Source organism: Clytia hemisphaerica, unplaced genomic scaffold (genome assembly GCF_902728285.1).
Source record: "Clytia hemisphaerica strain Z4C2 unplaced genomic scaffold, Clytia hemisphaerica genome assembly, whole genome shotgun sequence".
NCBI classification, from domain to species: domain Eukaryota; kingdom Metazoa; phylum Cnidaria; class Hydrozoa; order Leptothecata; family Clytiidae; genus Clytia; species Clytia hemisphaerica.
This window is the reverse complement of record NW_027103985.1, coordinates 466,644-489,868: the sequence shown is the minus strand read 5'-3', so window position 1 is coordinate 489,868 and position 23,225 is coordinate 466,644. Positions and strand designations below refer to the sequence as shown.

Below are 23,225 nucleotides of genomic sequence, written 5' to 3'. Positions count from 1 at the left end.
ACTCTCGGGTACCTAATAGCCGGGGGGTTTGGAATAAGCGGGGGGTTGGAAAAAATCTCAAAACTTAATAAGCGGGGGGGTTGGAATAAAAATGTCCTGGGTGGAAAACTTTTGAAAATGAGGCTAATACAGCAGAATTAGGACAAAAGAGGGAACTTTTAAAAACATTTTCCCCAAAATCAATAAGCGGGGGGATTTTTGGATTCGATTGTATTTGATTACGTTTACAGGGGGTTTTAGGATTTGAGTGGTGTATCTCTGGTATTATGACGTAACGGCTACATAAGTGTCTAAGGAGGCGCCACCATGGTTGGGGCCGACGGGCCAGAAAATTTTTGAAAATAGAACCCTCTAGATTGGCTAAATATGGCCTCAAATTTCAAATTTTTGACATTAAAAAGGCAGTTTTTTGGTCGTAATATAGCAAGATTTCAGGGTCTTTTCAGAGTGGAAAAGGAAAATAACGGGTTTCCTAGTAGTTTCAAAATTTTTCATGCTCAGGTCTAGAGTTCCTAAGCCAAGTTGCTTTTAGGCCATTGTGAGGCCTGAGCCATTTAGCACTGCGTTGCTTATAAAATTAAAAACCGTATAGCTAAAAAAGTTATGATAGAAAAAGAAAAGATCTCACAATTTCTTTTAAAATCCATTCACTTTTTGAATAAAAAGGTATCTCAACAATAATAATGTACACATTTTCTATTGAAAAACCAGGGGGGGTCAACATTTATAATACCAACCCATAGCCCAAAAACCTGACTTTTGAACTTTTGAGCTACGTTAACACCACCACCCCAAAATTGGTATTGATACCAACTTGAAAATCATAATTTTCAGAAAAAGGGGGGACCCACCCCCTTATTTTGGTATCGATACCAACTTGAAAATCATAATTTTCAGAAAAAGGGGGGACCCACCCCCTTAATTTGGTATCGATACCAACATGACTTTTTGAATTTAACAAAATATCATGGGACCCACCCCCTAATTTAGTACCAATACCAATCTGACAAATTTGAGTTTAAAGCTGTTTAAAGGGCACCCACCCCCTCCCACACAAACAGGGTACTAAAGAAACTTCAAAAAAACTCATTTTTGAAATACTCTTTCTTCAACACAACACAAAAAATGTCATGTGCTAAAATAGAAAATGACTGAAAACTGACAATATAATAAAAACAAACCCAATGAAGCTAGCAAAATCAATCTGAATCAATATTATCTGAATATAATTAATGTGCAAAAACTAGGAGAAGCTCTTATTAGTACATAATTTTAGAACAGAATGGATTCACTCATTACCAAATGCTATCACGGAAAAAATGTTTTTGCTTCAGGCTTGATCAAAAATAAAACTTGAAAATATCGAAAAAGTCCAAAATAAACAAACTTCAAAGTCATTTATACTTATTACTCATTTACAGTCATTATACTCAAAAGCTAAAACAAATCCAATTGAAACCTGTTTAGACTGATATGTAACCCGGGGTATTTTCTAGCTATAAGGCAAGACCAATTTAATTTGTTGTTCTACGGGCCCGACCGAACTTATTTTGCTAAAATCAAAAAAATTATAATATTGAATTTCCACTAAAATATATTTCACACACTAGTTATTTGTAAGAAATAAATTTGAATAATAATTTAGAAAATCAAGCAAGCATTCCATACACTAAAATTTTATTATGATCTTCATCGAACAACAACAAATTAAATTGGTCTCGCCTAAGGGCAAAAATTAGGAAAGTTTTGCTGTCATTTTGATATGGATACCAACTTTCTGAATCATATTATTTAAAAAAAGGGGTACCCACCCCCTATTTTGGTATCAATACCAACTGAGGATAACTCTTTTTTTCTAAAAAAAGGGGGACCCACCCCCATCAATACCAACTTGACTTTTCAGACTTTTAAAGGAAAAAAAGACACCACCACCCGGCTATGGGTCTGGTATCTGGATGTTGACCCCCCCCTGGAAAAACATGAAAATATCACAAGCCTCACAAAGGAGAGAGCCATAAAAATATACAAAAGAGATGAACAAGAAAATTGTTGGAAATTTTGTGTATAATCTATTATATCAAAACCTCTGTGAGAGAAAAAAAAGTTATGTTGAAGTTTTTTTGAGTCAAAGTTGTTCATTTGTTTTGAAAAATAAGAATCTATTATCAAGCTTTAATGAAGCTTATGGACATTTTTCAACAAAATTAAATATGAAATAAAATGTAAAAACTAGAAAAACAGTAATATAATGCCTCTACATTCATTTCTCCTTATGTCACTTTCATTTAAAATTCCAAGAGACACCAGCCAAAACATAAAATAATAGACCTTTTTTCAAAGAGGACGTCCTGTTGAACAATTATGTACAGTAGTCCAGCCATAAAAACAATGATATAGCCATGCATAATTACTGTATCATGCATATTGTAATAATTATGCATGGTTTTATCATTGTTTTTCTGCTGGACTACATAATTATTCAACAGGGTGGCCTCTTTAAAAAAAGGTCTATTCAAAATAATTCCAAAAAAAATGAAAAACATTTCTCAGTCAAGCAAATGAATTCTTGGTACTTATTTTAAATCATAGCTTGGGTTTCTTTACTTTGTGTATTCATGATATTCATGATGTAATCTTTTATACGGAAGCACACAAAATAATCCGGAACTGGTGGCAAAATTAAAATTTGCCACTAGTCTTTTGTTATTTTGCCACTAGTTCCGGGTTATCTCGGGTGCTTCCGTATAAAAGATTACATCACGGTTAGTGTAAAACGCAGGTCAAAGGGCACAGGTCACAGGTCAGTGATGACAGGTTGACTCTAATCAATGTCATTGCAGAGGAAAATGTTTGGAAAACACAAAGAATTATCAAAAACATAATTCTCAAGCAATTTCATCCAAATAAAACCATTTCAAACATCAAAATTTAACCATTTGCTTTTATCGATCTTTCGCAGTTTGCGCCGTGTATAACGCAGACCAGAAAATATTTGAAACCATATTATACGTATAACAGGTATATTACATATTGTAATGTTTGTAATGTTATATGAAGGTTACATATAATAAAACACATCGCTCTAAAACTACCTTCTCAGAGAACTCACGAGCTTCTGATTGGTGTAATTTTATATCCAGCCATATTGTTATCATCACATTCGGTATGCTAAATATTTTTGGTGTTTTTCTCTTGTAAGACATGATATTTTGTGATTCTGTCAATATTTTTGTCAAAAATTGTCATCAACACAGGAAAAAATCCGTGAATCACATGCGTGTGAAAACCAATTTCCGAGCATGTGATCCTGCAAAAAATCACATGCGTGTGAAAATGCAATTCACAAGCCATCTTTTCTCGACTTAAATGGAGTGTCTGACTAGATCTAAAATCACAAATCGGATTGTTTGTCTTTCTTAGAGAGAGAGGTTTAATACCCTAAAAGTAACTCACTTCTATTCTATTTAACAAGTGAGAAAAGGTGGACTGTGAATTACATTTTCACACGCATGTGATTTTTTGCAGGATCACATGCTCGGAAATCAGTTTTACCAAGCATGTGATTTCCATACTTTTTCCTGTGCAAGTCATTAAAATAACAATTGAATGATTAATTAGTTTCATCCTTCTAAAACCGCTCTCTTAGGGACCTCACAAGCTTCTGATTGGTGCCGTTTTATATCCATTCACACTATCAACATCACATTCTGTATTATAAATATTTTTCGTGCTTTTGTCTTGTTAGGCATCATATTTTATGATTTTGTCATTATTTTTGTAAGTAAGTGTCACTAGGTTGTTATTCTATTCAATTGTCATTTTATAATATCTAAATGACATGTATTACTTTTTTGTAATTTAATGCGTTATGTATTGATGTTATGTTATGTATATGTTATGATCTTATTATCTTTTTTCCGGTCTGCACTTTGTTGACCTGTGACCTGTGACCTGCGACCTGTGACCTGCGTTTTACACTAACCGATTACATCATGAATATCATGAATATGCATGTAAGGACTGGTCAGGATGATAGCGGAACAGGAATATAATCCATCAAAAATGAATTTAAAACATATTCCCAAGTTAGTTCAAGAAACGTCGTTTGATGTTTGAGCTCTGAGTTTGGGAAGAAGCCCGTCAAATTATCAATATCATTGACCGATTCATAATTTTGATAACAAAAATCACATTCATGGTCTTGAGAAGTCTGTTTACAATCTCTTTGATATCGGAACTATTTGACAGGTTCAGTATCATATGCAATCAATTCAACAATTTTGTCTTTGTTGGTCACTAGATAGCCCTATCATATGCTTCTGCTGCTGTTGTATTTTGCAGGCCATGGGTCATGCTGTATCATGATGGACAAAATAAAATCCTCCAAAAATTCCTCACAACAAGATTCAAAGCAAATCATTCCCATAATTTTTGAGTTTCTACAATGACAATATTCATTCTCTCCGTTGTATAAATTTCCTCTTATGACTGTTCTTTTTTCTTGAGGTAGAAATAAATCCAGACAAACATGTCCCTCTCAACTCAGCTTCTTGCAAAGTTTTCCAAGTTTGTTTTCTCTCTGTCTTCCTTTTCATCATAATCACAACAGTTTACAAAACATCAAACTGACACTGATAAAAATCCATTAAAGTATTCTCAGGGTCAACAGAAGTCTATTTTCAACCCATTTTAATCATCAAAACTCCATAAAACTGCATGAAGAGCACAAAGCTTTTTAAAAAAACCACTGTAAACAGTTTTTCGTGTCTCACATTCTAGACAGGCCTGTTCATAACAAAAAATCAGGATTTTCTAGCCTAGCTGAGCGCGTACTACTTAGCTAAAGAAATCTGTCAGTTTGTTTCGCTTAGCTTGCGAGCGTGCAAAATATATATTTAAAGGTATTTCAAAATCAAAACAAATATGGTAGACAATCTAAATTGGATGTTAAAAAAATTGGCTGGCTGGATGAAGTTGCTTGACAATGAACAGTCAGTCTTAAAGATAAAGGTTATCAGTTAAGAGTTAATCAAAGATAGAATAGCAGTTTTTTAACATAAGTTTTCAAACTAAAGTTTTGTATAAATTCTGTTGATGTTTTTTAGCATAGGCGGGTAGCGGGGTTTTCTCAAAATCTTCAAGTTTCAGTGGGGACCGGCAGGGAAATAAAAATTTTGAAGAGCTACTTAGTGGGGATCTAGAAAAATTAAAAGTTTTCAGTGGGGATTCCCCGGAGGCAAATTTAGCCCGTTTTTCTCCCCGGGGACAAGATTTTGGACTTTTTTTTCAGCGGGTGGGGGTGCCCAGCGGGTCTGTGACACGGGGGTGTTTCTTTTCACTAAACCTTGTCGCTTGTGAGGGAGCCTGTGTGCCTCTACGATCCGGAGAGCTATGTCGGCGGGAGTTCGTCTCCTGGCAGGTTCACCCAAGCCGAACAGGTCAAAGGGGAGAAGCCAGACGAATATAGTGAAACAAACAAACCTCTATTCTTGCGGGTAGTTGAAGTCTCCTTAGCATATATTGAGAGACTAATATTTTGGTTTTGAGACAACGTGTTCATTCAGTCACATCGCCCAAGTTAGCTGGGAACCGCAAGGCAGCAACAGAACTGGTTACTCAACGCTGCTATTTCAGCCATTAGACAACATGAACAGTTCTTTAAATCGCTCCAGGGTTGAAGCCCCCGATTTTCGTCCTTTCCAACCTATTATATCGACAATCCATTCCAATGACGGCGATGCCCCAAACCCCACAAGGAGGGTACCTCCCGATGATAGGAGAAAGAAAGGACTCTTTAACCAAAGGCATCGAATTCACAACGCACAACTCAATTGTCACACTCTGAACTCTCTTAACTCACGAAAAGAGATGGTCGTCCACCTTGAGAAATTCAACATTCCAATATGCTCTATCCAAGAACATCGCTTCCTCCATAATGCAAACGACCCTGAGGTAGTTGCTCAACCATTGAATCGTTACACACTATTCACTGCTTCCGCTTGGAAAGCAGCAAACAATACAACTATTGGCGGAGTAGGAATCATCATCCAAACGGATCTTCTACCAATTCTGTCGTCAGTTCGAAAGATTTCAGATCGTATTATCATCGCTGATTTCAGAGGTAACCCAAAATCCAGCATAATATCTTGCTACTCTCCACATAGCGGTTTCGATGAAGAAGATATCGAAAGGTTCTACACTGAAATGCGCAACCTAGTTCTTACGATACCAAGTCATTCATTCCTCGCAATATGCGGAGATTTCAACGCCCGTATAACCGGCAACTTTTCGTACCATAGCATCTGCAACCAGAATGGTGATTATCTCCAAGAGTTCATTGCAGAATTCAACTTATTCTCTACAAAAACATCTTTCAAAAACGAACAGGCTCCCTTTGGACTTGGAAATTTTCCACCGGAGACCTTAGCCAAATTGACTACATACTCTGCCGAAAGAAATGGAGAAACACTATCCATGATTCTCAAGCACACTCTTCTTCTGATCCCATCGGTTCTGACCACCGCATCATCGTGACCAAGTGCAAGCACAATGCCAAAAGTTGTGAGAACAAGCGAACCTGTGCTGTTTGCAGCAAGTCGCATCCAACAACTCTCCATAATTACAGATCCACTCGAACGACACCACCATCAGCAACTACTACTGTTTCGACTATCATTACTCTTTCACATCCACCACCCGCACCTACACTCAACCGTCTCAGCCAGTTATCTCTAACTGCATCTCCAACAGTTCAAAATCCGTCGGTCTGAGTATCGTCCGAGTCATCATCTCTCATCCATCAAATTCAACCAAGTGTGTCGAGACGTTTGCACTGTTAGACAATGGCTCACAAGGTACCTTTGTCACTGAAGACGTTCTATTTCAACTTGGTATCGTTGGAACCAAGACCACCATTGAAATCGAAACCATGGCTGGTAGTCATCGAGAAGATACCTCGTTTATCAATCACCTTAAGGTTTCATCTTTTGACAGCACGGATATTATCAACCTTCCCAAGTTTTATACTCGTTTATCACTGCCTGCTGATGACAGTGACATTGCAACATCCGACAAAATCAAAAGTGGACGTATTTATCAAGTATCAAACATTACCTACCAAAGGTTTCTGAGAAAGCTCTTATCGGTTTACTGATCGGAACAAATTGTCCTAAAGCCTTGGAACTAATAGAAGCCATTCAAAGTGAAGGTGACGGTCCCTATGCATATAAAACTCGTTTGGAATGGTATGTATCCGGCCCAATGAGTAGCAAAAGTAAGAATTCGTTTTCATCTATTCGTGTCAGTATCAATGTTCGAGAGACCATCAAAGATCTTTCACTGAGAGATATGATTATCACCGCGCAATCAATTGATTTTCATGAGTCAAATGACTACCAAGTGGTATCCATGGAAGACAAACGTTTCATCCAAATGATGGAAGACGAGACAACGTTTAAAAATGGTCATTATGTTTCACCACTTCCATTCCGATCCAAAGAAAAGATAGTTCCAAACAACTTCGATCAAGTACTACAACGAGCACATTGGTTGAAACGAAAACTATCCAAACAACCGAAAATGTATGAAGATTACGTCAAGTTTATGAACGACATCATCTCCAGAGGATATGCAACCAAGGCAGATAAACCACCGGCTGATGGCAAAACCTGGTATATACCGCATTATGGTGTGTACCACCCAAAGAAACCAGACAAAATCAGAGTCGTTTTCGATTGTTCCATGAAGGCAAACGGTTATTGTTTGAACCAAGAACTACTACAAGGACCAGACCTAACAAACCAGTTGATGGGTGTCCTCGTACGTTTCAGAGAGGAGCCAGTAGCAGTTATGGGTGATATCGAAGCAATGTTTTGTCAGGTTAGAGCACCTGACGGCCAACGTGGTTATCTTCGTTTCTTATGGTGGCCAGATGGGGACCTGGAAAGCAAGTTGCAAGAATATCAAATGTGTGTCCACTACTTTGGTATCACATCATCTCCAAGTTGTGTCAATCATGCACTGAGACGAACTGCTACCGAGAACAAATTCAAGTACGGCGAGCAAGCAGGTGAAGTATTGCATCGTAACTTCTATGTAGACGACATGCTAAAGTCCTTTCCAGAAGACGAGTCAACCATCTCAACAGTAAACAACACACGACTGATGTGCAAAGAAGGTGGTTTTCGTCTCACTAAGTTTCATTCGAATAATCGTACAGTTATCGAATCAATACCATCAGAAGAAATATCAAAGTCTCTGAAGGATCTTGATATGACTGACAACCGACACAATACCTAACGAATGAGCCCTGGGCATGCAGTGGTGTCCAGAACGTGATGTGCTCACCTACAAAGTTCAATTCAAAGAGAAACCATCAACACGACGAGGAGTTTTGTCGACCGCCAGCTCAATGTATGATCCGTTGGGCTTGATTTCACCCTTCCTGTTAGAAGGAAAGAAGATTCTACAAGAAATTTGTGCCAACAAACACGGTTGGGATGAACCACTCATTGAGCAGCAATTGAAACGATTTGAACAATGGGAATTACAATTGAAATCCATCGAGCAGTTCGAGATCCATAGATGCTTGAAGCCAAAAGATTTTGGTACCATCGTCAACATATCCCTTCACCACTTTTCGGGTGGGGCGGAGGAAGGTTATGGACAGGTATCTTACATCAGGTACTTGAACGACAAAGGAAGTATTCATTGCCAACTGGTGTTATCAAAATCAAGAGTCGCGCCATTGAAAAGACCTACAATACCTCACTTGGAATTATCAGCGGCTGCTGTGTCCGTCAAAGTTTCATTGTTCCTTAACAGAGAGCTTGATACCACAATCAATGACGAGTATTTCTGTACCGACGCTCAAGTTGTATTGAGTTACATCTCAAATGATACCAGACGATTCCACGTATATGTCGCAAATAGATATCGATTTGTTCGTGAGAAGACTCAACTTGATCAATGGCATTACGTCCCAAGCAAACAAAACCCAGCCGATCATTCGTCGAAAGGTTTGAACCTGACAGCAACCGAAAAGATAAGACATTGGTTTAGGGGACCCGATTTCCGCTATCAGATCAAAGCACAATGGCCAAAGCAACCTAACTTACTGAAGTTGACAAATGGCGACAAAGAAGTAAAGAAGGTCAAGGTGCAAACGTCCAAGGTTCAAACGTCCAAAGTTGTTCAACCAGAATTGATCGATGTTCTCGAAAGACGTACTAACTCGTGGTCAAAGATGGTACGTATCATATACAGAATGATTCGCCTTGAAAGTCAAACAGGCAAAAGTCAGAAGTTGAAGTCAAACAGAAAGCAGAAAAGGCTATCATCAGATTAGTTCATCAGAAGGCCTTCCCTGACGACATCAACCAATTGAAGAAGAAGGAACCACTGAAGAAAACCAGCCCGATATATCAATTGGCACCATTCGTCGATGGAGAAGATATTATTCGAGTTGGTGGACGTATCAACAATGCAACCAACATCCCATATAAAGAGAAGCATCCCATCGTGCTACCCAGACGATCAACAACAACAAAGAGTGTCATCCAAAAAGTTCATGAAGAGATGCATCACGGAGGGCGCAACGCAACGTTGTGTAGACTGAGAGAAAAGGGATTCTGGTGTATCAACGGTAATTCCCTTGTTCGGCATGTTCTTCATCAATGTGTAACTTGTCATAAGTTACGTAGGAAGTCTCAATCACCAAAGATGGCTAATCTACCCGAAGATCGGTTACAAGATGCACCACCATTCACCTACGTCGGACTGGACCTTTTTGGTCCTTTCCTCGTCAAAGAGCGACGAAGCGAGCTCAAACGTTATGGTATTATCTACACGTGCCTAAATTCACGAGCTTGCCATCTAGAGAGTGTTAATTCTATGGACAATGATTCGTTTATCATGTGTCTACGACGTTTCATTGCAAGAAGAGGGCCAGCACGACCGGTCAGATGTGACAACGGTTCAAATTTTGTTGGAGCTCGAAACGAACTCGTCAAAGCGATCAATGAACTGGACGATCAAGCAATTAAGATTTATCTGATGGAACAAAATGCAGACTTTGTTTCCTGGAAGTTCAATCCACCATACGCAAGCAACTTTGGAGGCTAATGGGAAAGACTTATATGCTCTACACGTGCAATCTTAGATTAATTATTGACCAATCATGGTCATTCGTTAAATGATGAATCCTTTCGAACATTATTAGTTGAAATAGAGGCTATCTTGAATCCAAGACCATTAACTGTTGAATACATCAGTGATGTAGAGAGTCCAACACCTTTAACACCAAATCATCTATTGACAATGAAATCTAGCATTGTCATGCCACCACCAGGACGTTCCGAGAAAGTAGACCTGTATTCAAGAGTTCAGCATATTTGTAACGAGTTTTGGTCACGGTGGAGAAAGGAGTATGTACAACACCTTCAAATACGTCACAAATGGAACGACACTAAACATAATCTGCAAGCTGGAGATATAGTTCTCGTTAAAGACGAAGCTAAACGAAATGAATGGAAAATGGCTTTAGTCGATACGGTTCGACTAGTGATGATGATGGAGTCGTCAGAACTGTTGAAATTAAACGAGGCCAATCTAAATATATTCGGCCTGTTAATAATAAACTTGTTTTAATATTGGAAAGTGATTCCAAAAATTGAACTGATTTTCGGTTATGGAATTGAATTCCCCACCAAGGAGCCAAACAAAGGATGAAATATTTTAATATATTCAAAAATTAGTTTGAAAACAATTTGCTTGTAATAGGAAGATTTATTAAAATCAAAAAATTTTTTGCTTGTTATTAATAGAAAATTTATTAAAAAAAAAAAAAATTTTAGTTATTATTTATTGTAGGATTTTTCAAGATATTTTGAGGATCAGGCACATCTTGAGGGGAGCCAAGTAGCGGCTGAGGCACAGTGTCTGTTTATGGTTCTCCTCAGGATGTTTGGGGTTTTCCCAATTTTTATGTTTTTTCAGTTTTTTCTGTGTTTTTCTGTTTGGTCAGTGTTTTCACTTGTTTCCAGTCTCTATTTGTTTGCAGTATCTTTTGTGTGTCTTTTCAGTATCTAAGCCATTATTTATTAAGTCTAATACATTTAGTAATATTTGTTTATATATTTTGACTTTGTTCTGTAAATTATCAATGTTAAATTACACGTTTTTGGTGTGATGTGTCATGTTGTCAAAATGGTAGCATTTTCAATTGTCATGTTTTGGAGGTGTGTCAATGTTGTCATAGTGATGTAATGTAATGCTATGTTATTGTATTTTTGTATTGTTTTACGTTAACTCGTGCATACTAATTGTCTATCATCTTGTGAATGTACTGTTATGTATAAAGGTATTGTGAACTCACTTGTCACTTGTGTATATGTTTGTGTAGTGGTGTGCTGGTTGACCTAGATGGCTTCCTAGCCTTTTTCACTGTGTCCTTAGTAAGTGTCTTTCTTTGTTACATGTTCTCTTGTATTCATCTCTTGTTGTATGCTTGTCTACATTGTATTATTGTACCTTTGTACAGAGGCTTTTGCATGTCTTGTACGTTTTGTTAATACAGACCTTAGGACTTGTGAATTTTGTAAAGGATAAAGTTGTAACTTAGTTTTTGTGCTATTTTGTTTTAGCCGTACAATATATGTTTATTGCCGAGTACAAATTCCTATTGTCAGTTCCTGTGTGGCATTAACAACGTGTAATAACAGAAAGTGATCGTCGCACTTAGTGTGAACAATTTCTCTTAAAACGACGGGTCCGTGGTATATAACAAACTGTCGATATTCCGNCACTGGGCGAAATCATAGATTTCTAATGTAGGAAATATATAGGAAATCTAACATTTTCTATATATTTCATACGTTTTGAAAGACCATATTTCCTACGAAATGTAAAGATGGAGAATTCCTATTCAGACATTTCCTGACACATGGAATTATCATATTTACTAACTTTACATATAATGAAATTTCAAGTTTAGAAGTTTTCAACAAGGGAAATATTACATTTACTAACTTTCCCTGGAATGTAATGTCAAGTTTAAAACATTTCCCAAAGGAAAATTTTCATAATTATTATCTTTACACAAGGATGAAACATAAAGTTTAAAAGATTTCCAAATTGCAAATGTTAAGTTTCGAGGTATCAAAATAGAGCTAAAAAGGAAGGAAGACACAGGTTACTTTTTAGTTTACATTTCATTTTACTGATCTATTTCATCTTTAGAAGAACTAAAAATTCATATTAAATAAGATAAAGTAAATTTAATATTTTACAAGGTAAAAAAATACAGAAAAAATACAAATGCTGTGTATACAATGTATGAGGGCAAAAACTTAAGAGTATTAGTCAAATAAGTTAAACTTTGGTCAAACTTTCTTTATTAAAATTCCAAGATCAGTATCCTATTTCAAGCAACTTTTAGCTCTTGAAACTAACACTCAGAACATCAAAGAAATCAGTAACCGTCACTTGCCAAATAACTCGATTTCAGGATCATAAGTCAATCAGCTTTCTTCAAAGATCGTGTCAGTTCATGGTGTTCTCTGAAGAAAAATTGAAAATCGATAATAATATGGTCAAACTATCAAAAGTAAAAATATGAATCTTATCACGAAATTAACCCAAGGGCTCTGACCTTGACGGTCAACGGGGAAGTACCACTGGAGTTTGAAAAGTTGATCCTATCAGATGTGAACTTTTGGCAAAATTGGAACCCTGTCAGAATAAAAAATTAAAAGATCTCTCATTTTCACCCTGGAATGGCAAAAATTAATAAAAGTAGCCGAAAAACTTTTAAATTTTCTCATTTCCACCCTGAAAAGTGTCCAAAATAATCAAAATATTCGACCCTATCAGAAACTCATCTTGAAAATTGGAAAATTTTGCACCCTGTTAGATATAGTATAAAAAAGGGACCCTGCCCAGCAAAACGTCCCCATACCCAATTTTGACTAAGTGCCCCCCCCCTCCGGGAAATTTTATTTGATCTCTAGTTTCGAGAGAAAAGGTTACCTTGTAAAGCAAATGGACTAGGAATTGTTGAAAAAATTTAATTTAATTCTGTGATAAATACCTTTCTCGTTTTGTCTGTCAGATCATGTGGTGTAGGCTATCTGGATTTTTCCTTTATGGTGCAGAGAGTTGTACAGTTTCAGTGATTGATAAAGTCATTTAACCTGCATAAAAATAAACAAAACTGATGTATATTGCTCCATCATTCATTCACAAACAAAGATAATCATTTTAATCATATCTCAGAATAGTCAAAAATTGAGAAGAAAGCTTTGCCAAAAACATTTCATTGCTCAAAAAAAAATTGAAATACCTACATATATAGCAAATTATCTAGCTTATAGTTCTTTTAAAAAAAGTAGAATACAAATAAGCAGATAATTTCCTTACTTACCCTTGATTTACTTGACGAGAAATGGTTTCGTGGAGTTTATGTTATGATATACAGCATCACGACCTGTAGTGTAGAAAGACAAAAGAGTCAAACATTTTGACAACAAATGAACAGCAAAGGAAAACAACATTTACAAAAAAGTAAAAAAAAGTAGAAAATATACCCCTGATCTGGGTGAATGACATGACAAATCGCAAAGGCAAATTAAAGAAACAAAATGCAAAAAGATGCAAAAAAATCCTTAAATGAGTGTTGTCTGATCGACCCTTAGTTTAGGATATATAGAAATAGCAAAAACTAGATATAAATCGGTGAAGTAATACTTACACATCATGATTTTGTGGTTGAATTAAGTTTCTCCTTTCCATTTTTCTTACACCAGACTCCAGATCAGCTTATCACTTCCACCACTCCAACTTTAACACTCAAATCAAAGAAACCACAAAATTGAAAACTTGTTTTGAATGTTTTGATTTCGTAAAGCGAATCTGGCATCTGGTCAGGGGGTTACATTATTAAATTTTGCTTAAGATACTCTCAAAAATATAACATAGACACCATACAATTAGGCGTTCTTCGAATTAAAATTATTCGAGTGAATTTAAAACTAAACTGGAGTAATCTTCTAAAACATATTTACATTGTAAATACTGATATCATACGAATCATATTGGTTTTCTATTGACCCCCGGTTTAAGATCTATGCCGCCATTTTAGATTGGCGCTCTCATATTTCAAAAATTGTAAATTTAGTGAAATTCATATTTCAAGAGATTTTAACGACATGAAAATTTCATATTTTCAAAATATTGAAATATAGTAAAGATCATCTTTCAAATAGATGGAAATCCTTGAATTATCATATTTTTCAATATATTTCAGATATTTACACGTTCGAAAGGTGGACTTTCAAAGTCCGCTTGAAATTCATTGAAATACTGTTTTTTATATACAGTTTTACTATATTTACAATTTGGGAAATCTATGATTTCGCCCAGTGAACGTCAACGCAGACAACGTCCTCAACTCAACCGTCTCCACCAGTTATCTCTAATTGCATCTCCAACAGTTCAAAATCCGTCAGTCTGAGTATCGTCAGAGTCATCATCTCTCATCCATCAAATCCAACCAAGTGTATCGAAACGTTTGCACTGTTAGACAATGGCTCACAAGGTACCTTTGTCACTGAAGACGTCCTATTTCAACTCGGTATCGTTGAAACCAAGACCACCATTGAAATCGAAACCATGGCTGGTAGTCATCGAGAAGATACCTCGTTTATCAATCACCTTAAGGTTTCATCTTTTGACAGCACGGATATTATCAACCTTCCCAAGTGTTATACTCGTTTATCACTGCCTGCTGATGACAGTGACATTGCAACATCCGACAAAATCAAAAAGTGGACGTATCTATCAAGTATCAAACATTACCTACCAAAAGTTTCTGAGAAAGCTGTTATCGGTTTACTGATCGGAACAAATTGTCCTAAAGCCTTGGAACCAATAGAAGTCATTCAAATTGAAGGTGACGGTCCCTATGCATATAAAACTCGTTTGGGATGGTGTGTATCCGGCCCAATGAGCAGCAAAAGTAAGAATTCGTTTTCATCTAATCGTGTCAGTATTAATGTTCGAGAGACTATCAAAGATCTTTCACTGAGAGATATGATTATCACCGCTCAATCAATCGATTTTCACGAATCAAATGACTACCAAGTGGTATCCATGGAAGACAAACGTTTCATCCAAATGATGGAAGACGAGACAACGTTTGAAAATGGTCATTATGTTTCACCACTTCCATTCCGATCCAAAGAAAAGATAGTTCCAAACAACTTCGATCAAGTACTACAACGAGCACACTGGTTGAAACGAAAACTATCCAAACAACCGAAAATGTATCAAGATTACGTCAAGTTTATGAACGACATCATCTCCAAAGGATATGCAACCAAGGCAGTTAAACCACCAGCTGATAGCAAAACCTGGTATATACCGCATCATGGTGTGTACCACCCAAAGAAACCAAACAAGATCAGAGTCGTTTTCGATTGTTCCATGAAGGCAAACGGTTATTGTCTGAACCAAGAGCTACTACAGGGACCAGACCTAACAAACCAGTTGATGGGTGTCCTCGTGCGTTTCAGAGAGGAGCCAGTAGCAGTTATGGGTGATATCGAAGCAATGTTTTGTCAGGTCAGAGTACCTGACGACCAACGTGATTATCTTCGTTTCTTATGGTGGCCAGATGGGGACCTGGAAAGCAAGTTGCAAGAATATCAAATGTGTGTCCACTACTTTGGTATCACATCATCCCCAAGTTGTGTCAATCATGCACTGAGACGAACTGCTACCGAGAACAAATTCAAGTACGGCGAGCAAGCAGCTGAAGTATTGCATCGTAACTTCTATGTAGACGACATGCTAAAGTCCTTTCCAGAAGACGACTCAGCCATCTCAACAGTAAACAACACACGACTGATGTGCAAAGAAGGTGGTTTTCGTCTCACTAAGTTTCATTCGAATAGTCGTTCAGTTATCGAATCAATACCACCAGCAGAAAGATCAAAGTCTCTGAAGGACCTTGATATGACAACCGACACAATACCCAACGAACGAGCCCTGGGCATGCAGTGGTGCCCAGAACGTGACGTGTTCACCTACAAAGTTCAATTCAAAGAGAAACCATCAACACGACGAGGAGTTTTGTCGACCGTCAGCTCAATGTACGATCCGTTGGGCTTGATCTCACCCTTCCTGTTAGAAGGAAAGAAGATTCTACAAGAAATTTGTGCCAACAAACACGGTTGGGATGAACCACTCACTAAGCAGCAATTGAAACGATTCGAACAATGGAAATTACAATTGAAGTCCATTGAGCAGTTCGAGATCCATAGGTGCTTGAAGCCAAAAGATTTTGGTACCATCGTCAACATATCCCTTCACCACTTTTCGGATGGGGCGGAGGAAGGTTATGGACAGGTATCTTACATCAGGTACTTGAACGACAAAGGAAGTATTCATTGCCAACTGGTGTTATCAAAATCAAGAGTCGCGGCATTGAAAAGACCTACAATACCTCGCTTGGAACTATCAGCGGCTGTTGTATCCGTCAAAGTTTCATTGTTCCTTAAGAGAGAGCTTGATACCACAATCAATGACGAGTATTTCTGGACCGACGCTCAAGTTGTATTGAGTTACATCTCAAATGATACCAGACGATTCCACGTATTTGTCGCAAATAGATCTCAATTTGTTCGTGAGAAGACTCAACTTGACCAATGGCATTACGTCCCAAGCAAACAAAACCCAGCCGATCATTCGTCGAAAGGTTTGAACCTGACAGCAACCGAAAAGATTAGACATTGGTTTAGGGGACCCGATTTCCTCTATCAGAGCAAAGCACAATGGCCAAAGCAACCTAACGTACTGAAGTTGACAAATGGCGACAAAGAAGTAAAGAAGGTCAAGGTGCATACGTCCAAGGTTCAAACGTCCAATGTTCAAACATCCAAAGTTCAACCAGAATTGATTGATGTTCTCGAAAGCCGTACTAACTCGTGGTCAAAGATGGTACGTATCATATACAGAATGATTCGACTTCGAAAGTCAAACAGGCAAAAGTCAGAAGTTGAAGTCAAACAGAAAGCAGAGAAAGCTATCATCAGATTAGTTCAACAGAAGGCCTTCCCTGACAACATCAACCAATTGAAGAAGAAGGAACCACTGAAGAAAACGAGCCCGATATATCAATTGGCACCATTCGTCGATGGAGAAGATATCCTTCGAGTTGGTGGACGTATCAACAATGCAACCAACATCCCATATGAAGAGAAGCATCCCATCGTGCTACCCAGACGATCAACAACAACAAAGAGTGTCATCCAAAAAGTTCATGAAGAGATGCAACACGGAGGGCGCAACGCAACGTTGTGTAGACTGAGAGAAAAGGGATTCTGGTGTATCAACGGTAATTCCCTTGTTCGTCATGTTCTTCATCAATGTGTAACTTGTCGTAAGTTACGTGGGAAGTCTCAATCACCAAAGATGGCTGATCTACCCGAAGATCGGTTACAAGATGCACCACCATTCACCTACGTCGAACTGGACCTTTTTGGTCCTTTCCTCATCAAAGAAAGACGAAGCGAGCTCAAACGTTATGGTATTATCTACACGTGCCTAAATTCACGAGCTTGCCATCTAGAGAGTGTTAATTCTATGGACACTGATTCGTTCATCATGTGTCTACGACGTTTCATTGCAAGAAGAGGACCAGTACGACTGGTCAGATGTGACAACGGCTCAAATTTTGTTGGAGCTCGAAACGAACTCGTCAAAGCGATCAATGAATTGGACGATCAAGCAATCAAGATTTATCTGATGGAACAAAATGCAGACTTTGTTTCCTGTAAGTTCAATCCACCATACGCAAGCAACTTTGGAGGCGTATGGGAAAGACTAATACGCTCTACACGTGCAATCTTAGATTCATTATTGACCACTCATGGTCATTCGTTAAATGATGAATCCTTTCGAACATTATTAGTTGAAATAGAGGCTGTCTTGAATTCAAGACCATTAACTGTTGAATGCCTCAGTGATGTAGAGAGTCCAACACCTTTAACACCAAATCATCTATTGACAATGAAATCTAGCATTGTCATGCCACCACCAGGACGTTTCGAGAAAGCAGACCTGTATTCAAGAAGGCGATGGAGGCGAGTTCAGCATATTTGTAACGAGTTCTGGTCACGGTGGAGAAAGGAGTATGTACAACACCTTCAAATACGTCACAAATGGAACGACACTAAACGTAATCTACAAGCTGGAGATATAGTTCTCGTTAAAGACGACGCTAAGCGAAATGAATGGAAAATGGCTTTAGTCGATACGGTTCGACATAGTGATGATGGAGTCGTCAGAACTGTTGAAATTAAACAAGGCCAATCTAAATATATTCGGCCTGTTAATAAACTTGTTTTAATATTGGAAAGTGATTCCAAAAATTGAACTGATTTTCGGTTATGGAATTGAATTCCCCACCAAGGAGCCAAACAAAGGATGAAATATTTTAATATATTCAAAAATTAGTTTGAAAACAATTTGCTTGTTAGTAATAGGAAGATTTATTCAAACCAAAAACATTTTTGCTTGTTAGTAATAGAAAATTTATTTAAAAAAAAAAAAAAATTATTTTTTGTAGGATTTTTCAAGATGTTTTGAGGATCAGGCACATCTTGAGGGGAGCCATGTAGCGGCTGAGGCACAGTGTCTGTTTATGGTTCTCTTCAGGATGTTTGGGGTTTCCCCATTTTTAGGTTTTTCAGGTTTTTCTGTGTTTTTCTGTTTGGTCAGTGTTTTCCCTTGTTTCCAGTCTCTTTTTGTTTGCAGTGTCATTTGTGTGTCTTTTCAGTATCCAAGCCATTATTTATTAAGTCTAATACATTTAGTAACATTTGTTTATATATTTTGACTTTGTTCTGTAAATTATCAATGTTAAATGTTGGTCTGTAAATTACACGTTTTTCTTGTGATGTGTCATGTTGTCAAAATGGTAGCATTTTCAATTGTCATGTTTTGGAAGTGTGTCAATGTTGTCATAGTGATGTCATGTTATGTTATTGTATTATTGTATTGTTATATGTTAACTCATGCATACTAATTGTCTATCATCTTGTGAATGTACTGTTATGTATAAAAGTATTGTGGATTCACTTGTCACTTGTGTATATGTTTGTCTAGTGGTGTGCTGGTTGACCTAGATGGCTTCCTAGCCTTTTTCACTGTGTCCTTAGTAAGTGTCTTTCTATGTTACATGTTCTCTTGTATTCATCTCTTGTTGTATGCTTGTCTATATTGTATTATTGTACCTTTGTACAGAGGCTTTTGCATGTCTTGTATGTTTAGTTAATACAGACCTTAGGACTTGTGAATTTTGTCAAGGATAAAGTTGTAACTTAGTTTTTTGTGCTATTTTGTTTTAGCCGTACAATATATGTTTATTGACGAGTACAATCTCTAATGTCAGTTCCTGTGTGGCATTAACACTTGTCAATAATCTGTAATTGACAGTCCAATAAAACTGTTGATTGTCAATAAAAGCTACCGACAGTCAGTGAAAAACATTGAACATGAGCCTAATCAATGTTTTTTGACCTAGTAGTGATAGTTGTTAGGATCTTTCAACGATTTTTTATAAGATTTCGCTGAGGGTATGATGATGGATGAGCTCAGGCATGGTGGTAACTCATCTGATTGAAAGATGTTGTTTGCAAGACGTGTGAGGTGAGTGATAAAGGTGGGAGAAATCGCAGAAATGAAGTGCTCGGATCTCAAGCTGAACGGGTCTCTGGCTTTACCGCTTTTTAGTTTATTCAAAGCAGTCAGTCATTTGTTGGACTATTTTCAGCCTCGAGGTCCTTATAAACGCGTTCCTTATAAAAAAACGTGTATGTGAATATGTTTTTGTTTATCAACCATGTTATTTTCATACTTTTTTATTACATTAAAGTAAGACATTTTTGGGGGAATATAATTTAGCGGATGGCCGAGAAGTTTTTTCACACGTAATTTAATTCGACGGATATGACTGAGAAACTTTCATTTAGCGGGAACTCAATTTTGCGGATTTTTGCCAAATCAAGAAAAAGTTTCTTTTCGCCAAAATTTCTTCTTTTCATGATTTCATGTATATCAGGGGAATCTTTGGGCAATATCCAAAGATTAACCTTTTTTATTTTACGGCTAAGTTTCAAAACTCAATCGATATGTCCTTGCTAGTTGCCAAGCACCTTTAAGTTTCTGCATTGCTGTTAACTTTATTTTTCTTCCAAGAATCTACCAATCGAACGTTTTTGGGTCGAGGTAAACAAGCGCGTAAACTACCCAATCAAAGCTGGTCTTGTTATCATGGAAAACATTGGGCAAATTGATATGGAAAATGAAGTCCATAGGTTTTGCGTATCTATTACTGCGACGTTATTGACGAGCTACGGCCTCACACTTGTTGTAATTTCATGGAACAGTCACTGCATTCCAGGTTTCAAATCTAGTTTGGTCTAACAATTTTTGCGAGGAATTTTATATTTAGATAAAGTAACTTGGGCTATTACAATTGGCTCGAATGGAGTACAAAAACGCCTCAAAGAATAAAGAATCTCCTTCGTCATTATTTTGCTCAGGCTCTTTTCTTGTTAATGATTGTTTTTGATGTTTCTTTTTCACATACCTAACACACTTTGTAATAAAAATTGACACACTTTGTAATAATTGACCTAACACACTTTGTAATAAAAATTGACACACTTTGTAATAACATCTGACGCACTTGTCAGGTATTACAAAGTGCGTTAGTACAGCGTACAATATTTCTGTGTAAAAAACTACTTTGTTTACTCACAGGACGAGGCATGCCTATTATAATCAGGAGGCAAACAAATCAGCTCATCCCGATAAACGAAGAAGACCTACCAAATATGCAAGACGCTAAAGATCTTTATGAGGCGGTTTATTATGGGAGGTTGAACTTTGAAACAACTTTTGATTTGGACTTATCAGAAGGCTTTGAGCATCTTAAAGATGCAAGGAATAGCTACTTGAATCAGAATTTCCACCATGCCGGCTATTAGGTACCTGAGAGTAAAAGGTGTTTATAGCACAATTTTACCAGGAGTTGACTATCCTGATAATATCCCACTCAATATTACCTTTTCAACGAGAACAAGATTGCAATTTAATTCAAACTTTATCAAAAATTATTCACATTTATAATTTCACGTAATTTTATTTTGGGAAATACTTTAAGGAGTAGGAAGAGAAATACAAAATTTGATTTGATTACTAGTAGTTTTTTTAAAAACACTGAAATATGTACTGAATTAACAAAAGATATAAACTATGATCTGTATCTATCGGATTAAGCTTGCCATAATTTCCAAAATTGGATCGAAAGTATGAACAGGGAACGTCACGAGGGGAGTCTCTCGACAATTTGGACACGATGGACTCTCTCCTAAACGCACCAAACAATCTGCGCAAACGATATGCTGTTTAAAACATTCTGAATACAACAAGGGTGGAGTTGTAACAACCACACGACATACACGACATTCAAGAACTTCTTTTAAAGTCTCATATAAACGAACATTTGGAAGGTTTTGCACATTGGTCAAAATACTATATGATATCTCTGCCCCTTTCTGACAAAAGGAAGTAACCCACATTTTTATGAATTTTGACTTTTTGACTGAAATGGCTTCTTTGGGTCAAAACTTAACTTTTTTGGCTTAGAAAAAAAATTTTTGAGTTGCCAATCTGGAAAAACTTTTTTGAATAAAGAAGTAACCAACTACTTCTTTTTATCAGAAAAACATTACAAATACTTCTTTTTATCAGAAAAAGAAGTGTGTATCAAAGAAGGGATTTTCTGACAAAAAGAAGCAAGCGAGGCTTACTTCTTTTTGTCAGAAAACAAATATAAAGAAAACTGAGGTATTGTTTAATTTGATTTCTGACACAAAGAAGCAGAAACAAGAAAGAAGACATTACATTGAATAACATTCGAAACGTTAAGAATTGAAAGTTTCATTTCAATCTCAGAGAAACATTGTTAGAAAAGAAGAAGGAGTACATGTTTTTAGTGGGTTTGGTAAATGTTTTATATTGATATTATTTCAACCTAGGTAACTTCTATAAATGTCTATAAAGTAAAAAGATATTGTGTTTTGCATGCTTTGTTATGTTTCAGATGTTTGATTTGTATTGTAAAAACTATTTCACTAATTTTTACATATTAGACATACAAATTTAGGATTGGGTTTCAGCCAGTTTTTTTTACCCAAATATTTATATATTAGCAAGAATCTTTTATTAGCTCAGGATTTTGTTTTGAAAAATTAGAAGTTATTTTGGTTTTTCTTTTAGTAATATTGAAAAAAGAAATCTTTCAAGTAGTTTGTAGAATGAAAAGAATAAAAGTAGGTCGCCGAGTGTCAACAGAACAAAAGTTCTGTGCAAGATCGTTGGTCATACTCCAAATTCGGTGATAATTGGCAAAATGCACGTGTTTTTGGTGTGGTGACATCACAATCTGGCCAAAAACTCAATGTGAGGTGGGACATCGATGGGGAAACGATACCTTTTGAAATCGACTGTTTATTTAATGAAAATGGTATGAAACTTTATTTTTTCTGGCAGTTGGGGAGGCATTTTTGAGAAAATTGAGAAAATAAGAATTTTCTTCATATATCCTATCAAAATTAACTCGTTTTCTCCTTCAGTCTCTTTACTTTTGGGAATCCTCTGCTGGCCCTCTCAAATTAACCATGGAAAAAGCTGAGTATTAAGTCTGCTTCTCATTGAAAAACACAGCTTTAATGTCATAATTTTTCATCCTGTTTCCTCTTTACCAAGATACCACGAAGGATACAGCCGTTTATTCACAAAAAGCTCCTGGAACAACTGACAAGATTCACCAAGCTGATACATTATGAATAATTTCTTGAATATACTTGTACAATTTCAACATGCCACAATGAAGTCAGTATTTCAGGTCTTCATGGTCAGTTTCTATCTAGATAAAGAATTTGTCATTTTTGTTTTAAGATGATAGCTATACTTATAGTTATAATCTGCTCATTTTTCTTTTATAATCAGGCTCCTCAAAGGTTACAAACCTTGAAAAACAACCCTCAGCAAAAGAAGATACAGTTGACATGGTACCTGAATTGACTCCAGGTAACTTATTATAACATTGAAATTTCTCTTTCTTTGTTTGGGCCGAAATTCAAGGCTTGTATTTTGAT

General features: G+C 36.7%; 4 protein-coding genes and 1 long non-coding RNA gene across 5 annotated transcripts; 4 read left to right on the top strand and 1 right to left on the bottom strand.

The window, feature by feature from the left end:
* The first annotated feature begins 5,646 nt into the window (after positions 1-5,646).
* On the top strand, positions 5,647-6,534 carry LOC136811079 (uncharacterized). Its single transcript, XM_067067679.1, has one exon. It carries the CDS (start codon positions 5,647-5,649, stop codon positions 6,532-6,534), a length of 888 nt encoding a protein of 295 aa, XP_066923780.1.
* A 308-nt stretch (positions 6,535-6,842) lies between these two features.
* LOC136811078 (uncharacterized) lies at positions 6,843-8,298 on the top strand. Its single transcript, XM_067067678.1, has 2 exons — positions 6,843-6,935; positions 7,123-8,298. Exons 1-2 carry the CDS (start codon positions 6,843-6,845, stop codon positions 8,296-8,298), a joined length of 1,269 nt encoding a protein of 422 aa, XP_066923779.1.
* Positions 8,299-8,314: 16 nt separating this feature from the next.
* Positions 8,315-10,122, top strand: LOC136811077 (uncharacterized). The gene is made up of 2 exons (XM_067067676.1): positions 8,315-9,247; positions 9,283-10,122. Exons 1-2 carry the CDS (start codon positions 8,315-8,317, stop codon positions 10,120-10,122), a joined length of 1,773 nt encoding a protein of 590 aa, XP_066923777.1.
* Positions 10,123-12,285: 2,163 nt separating this feature from the next.
* Positions 12,286-13,893, bottom strand: LOC136811063 (uncharacterized). Its single transcript, XR_010847197.1, has 4 exons — positions 13,748-13,893; positions 13,421-13,483; positions 13,088-13,190; positions 12,286-12,557 (listed from the first exon to the last, which is right to left on the bottom strand). It is a non-coding gene; the product is annotated as an uncharacterized lncRNA (long non-coding RNA).
* Positions 13,894-14,667: 774 nt separating this feature from the next.
* On the top strand, positions 14,668-18,432 carry LOC136811076 (uncharacterized). The gene has a single exon (XM_067067675.1). It carries the CDS (start codon positions 14,668-14,670, stop codon positions 18,430-18,432), a length of 3,765 nt encoding a protein of 1,254 aa, XP_066923776.1.
* Positions 18,433-23,225: the final 4,793 nt, after the last annotated feature.

Coding starts and splice junctions, on each gene's coding strand:
- LOC136811079 (XM_067067679.1), top strand. CDS start 5,647: ATGAACAGTTCTTTAAATCGCTCCAGGGTTGAAGCCCCCGATTTTCGT.
- LOC136811078 (XM_067067678.1), top strand. CDS start 6,843: ATGGCTCACAAGGTACCTTTGTCACTGAAGACGTTCTATTTCAACTTG. Junction 6,936..7,122: donor TGAAATCGAAACCATGGCTG/GTAGTCATCGAG, acceptor TACCTACCAAAG/GTTTCTGAGAAAGCTCTTAT.
- LOC136811077 (XM_067067676.1), top strand. CDS start 8,315: ATGCAGTGGTGTCCAGAACGTGATGTGCTCACCTACAAAGTTCAATTC. Junction 9,248..9,282: donor CTAACTCGTGGTCAAAGATG/GTACGTATCATA, acceptor TCGCCTTGAAAG/TCAAACAGGCAAAAGTCAGA.
- LOC136811076 (XM_067067675.1), top strand. CDS start 14,668: ATGGCTGGTAGTCATCGAGAAGATACCTCGTTTATCAATCACCTTAAG.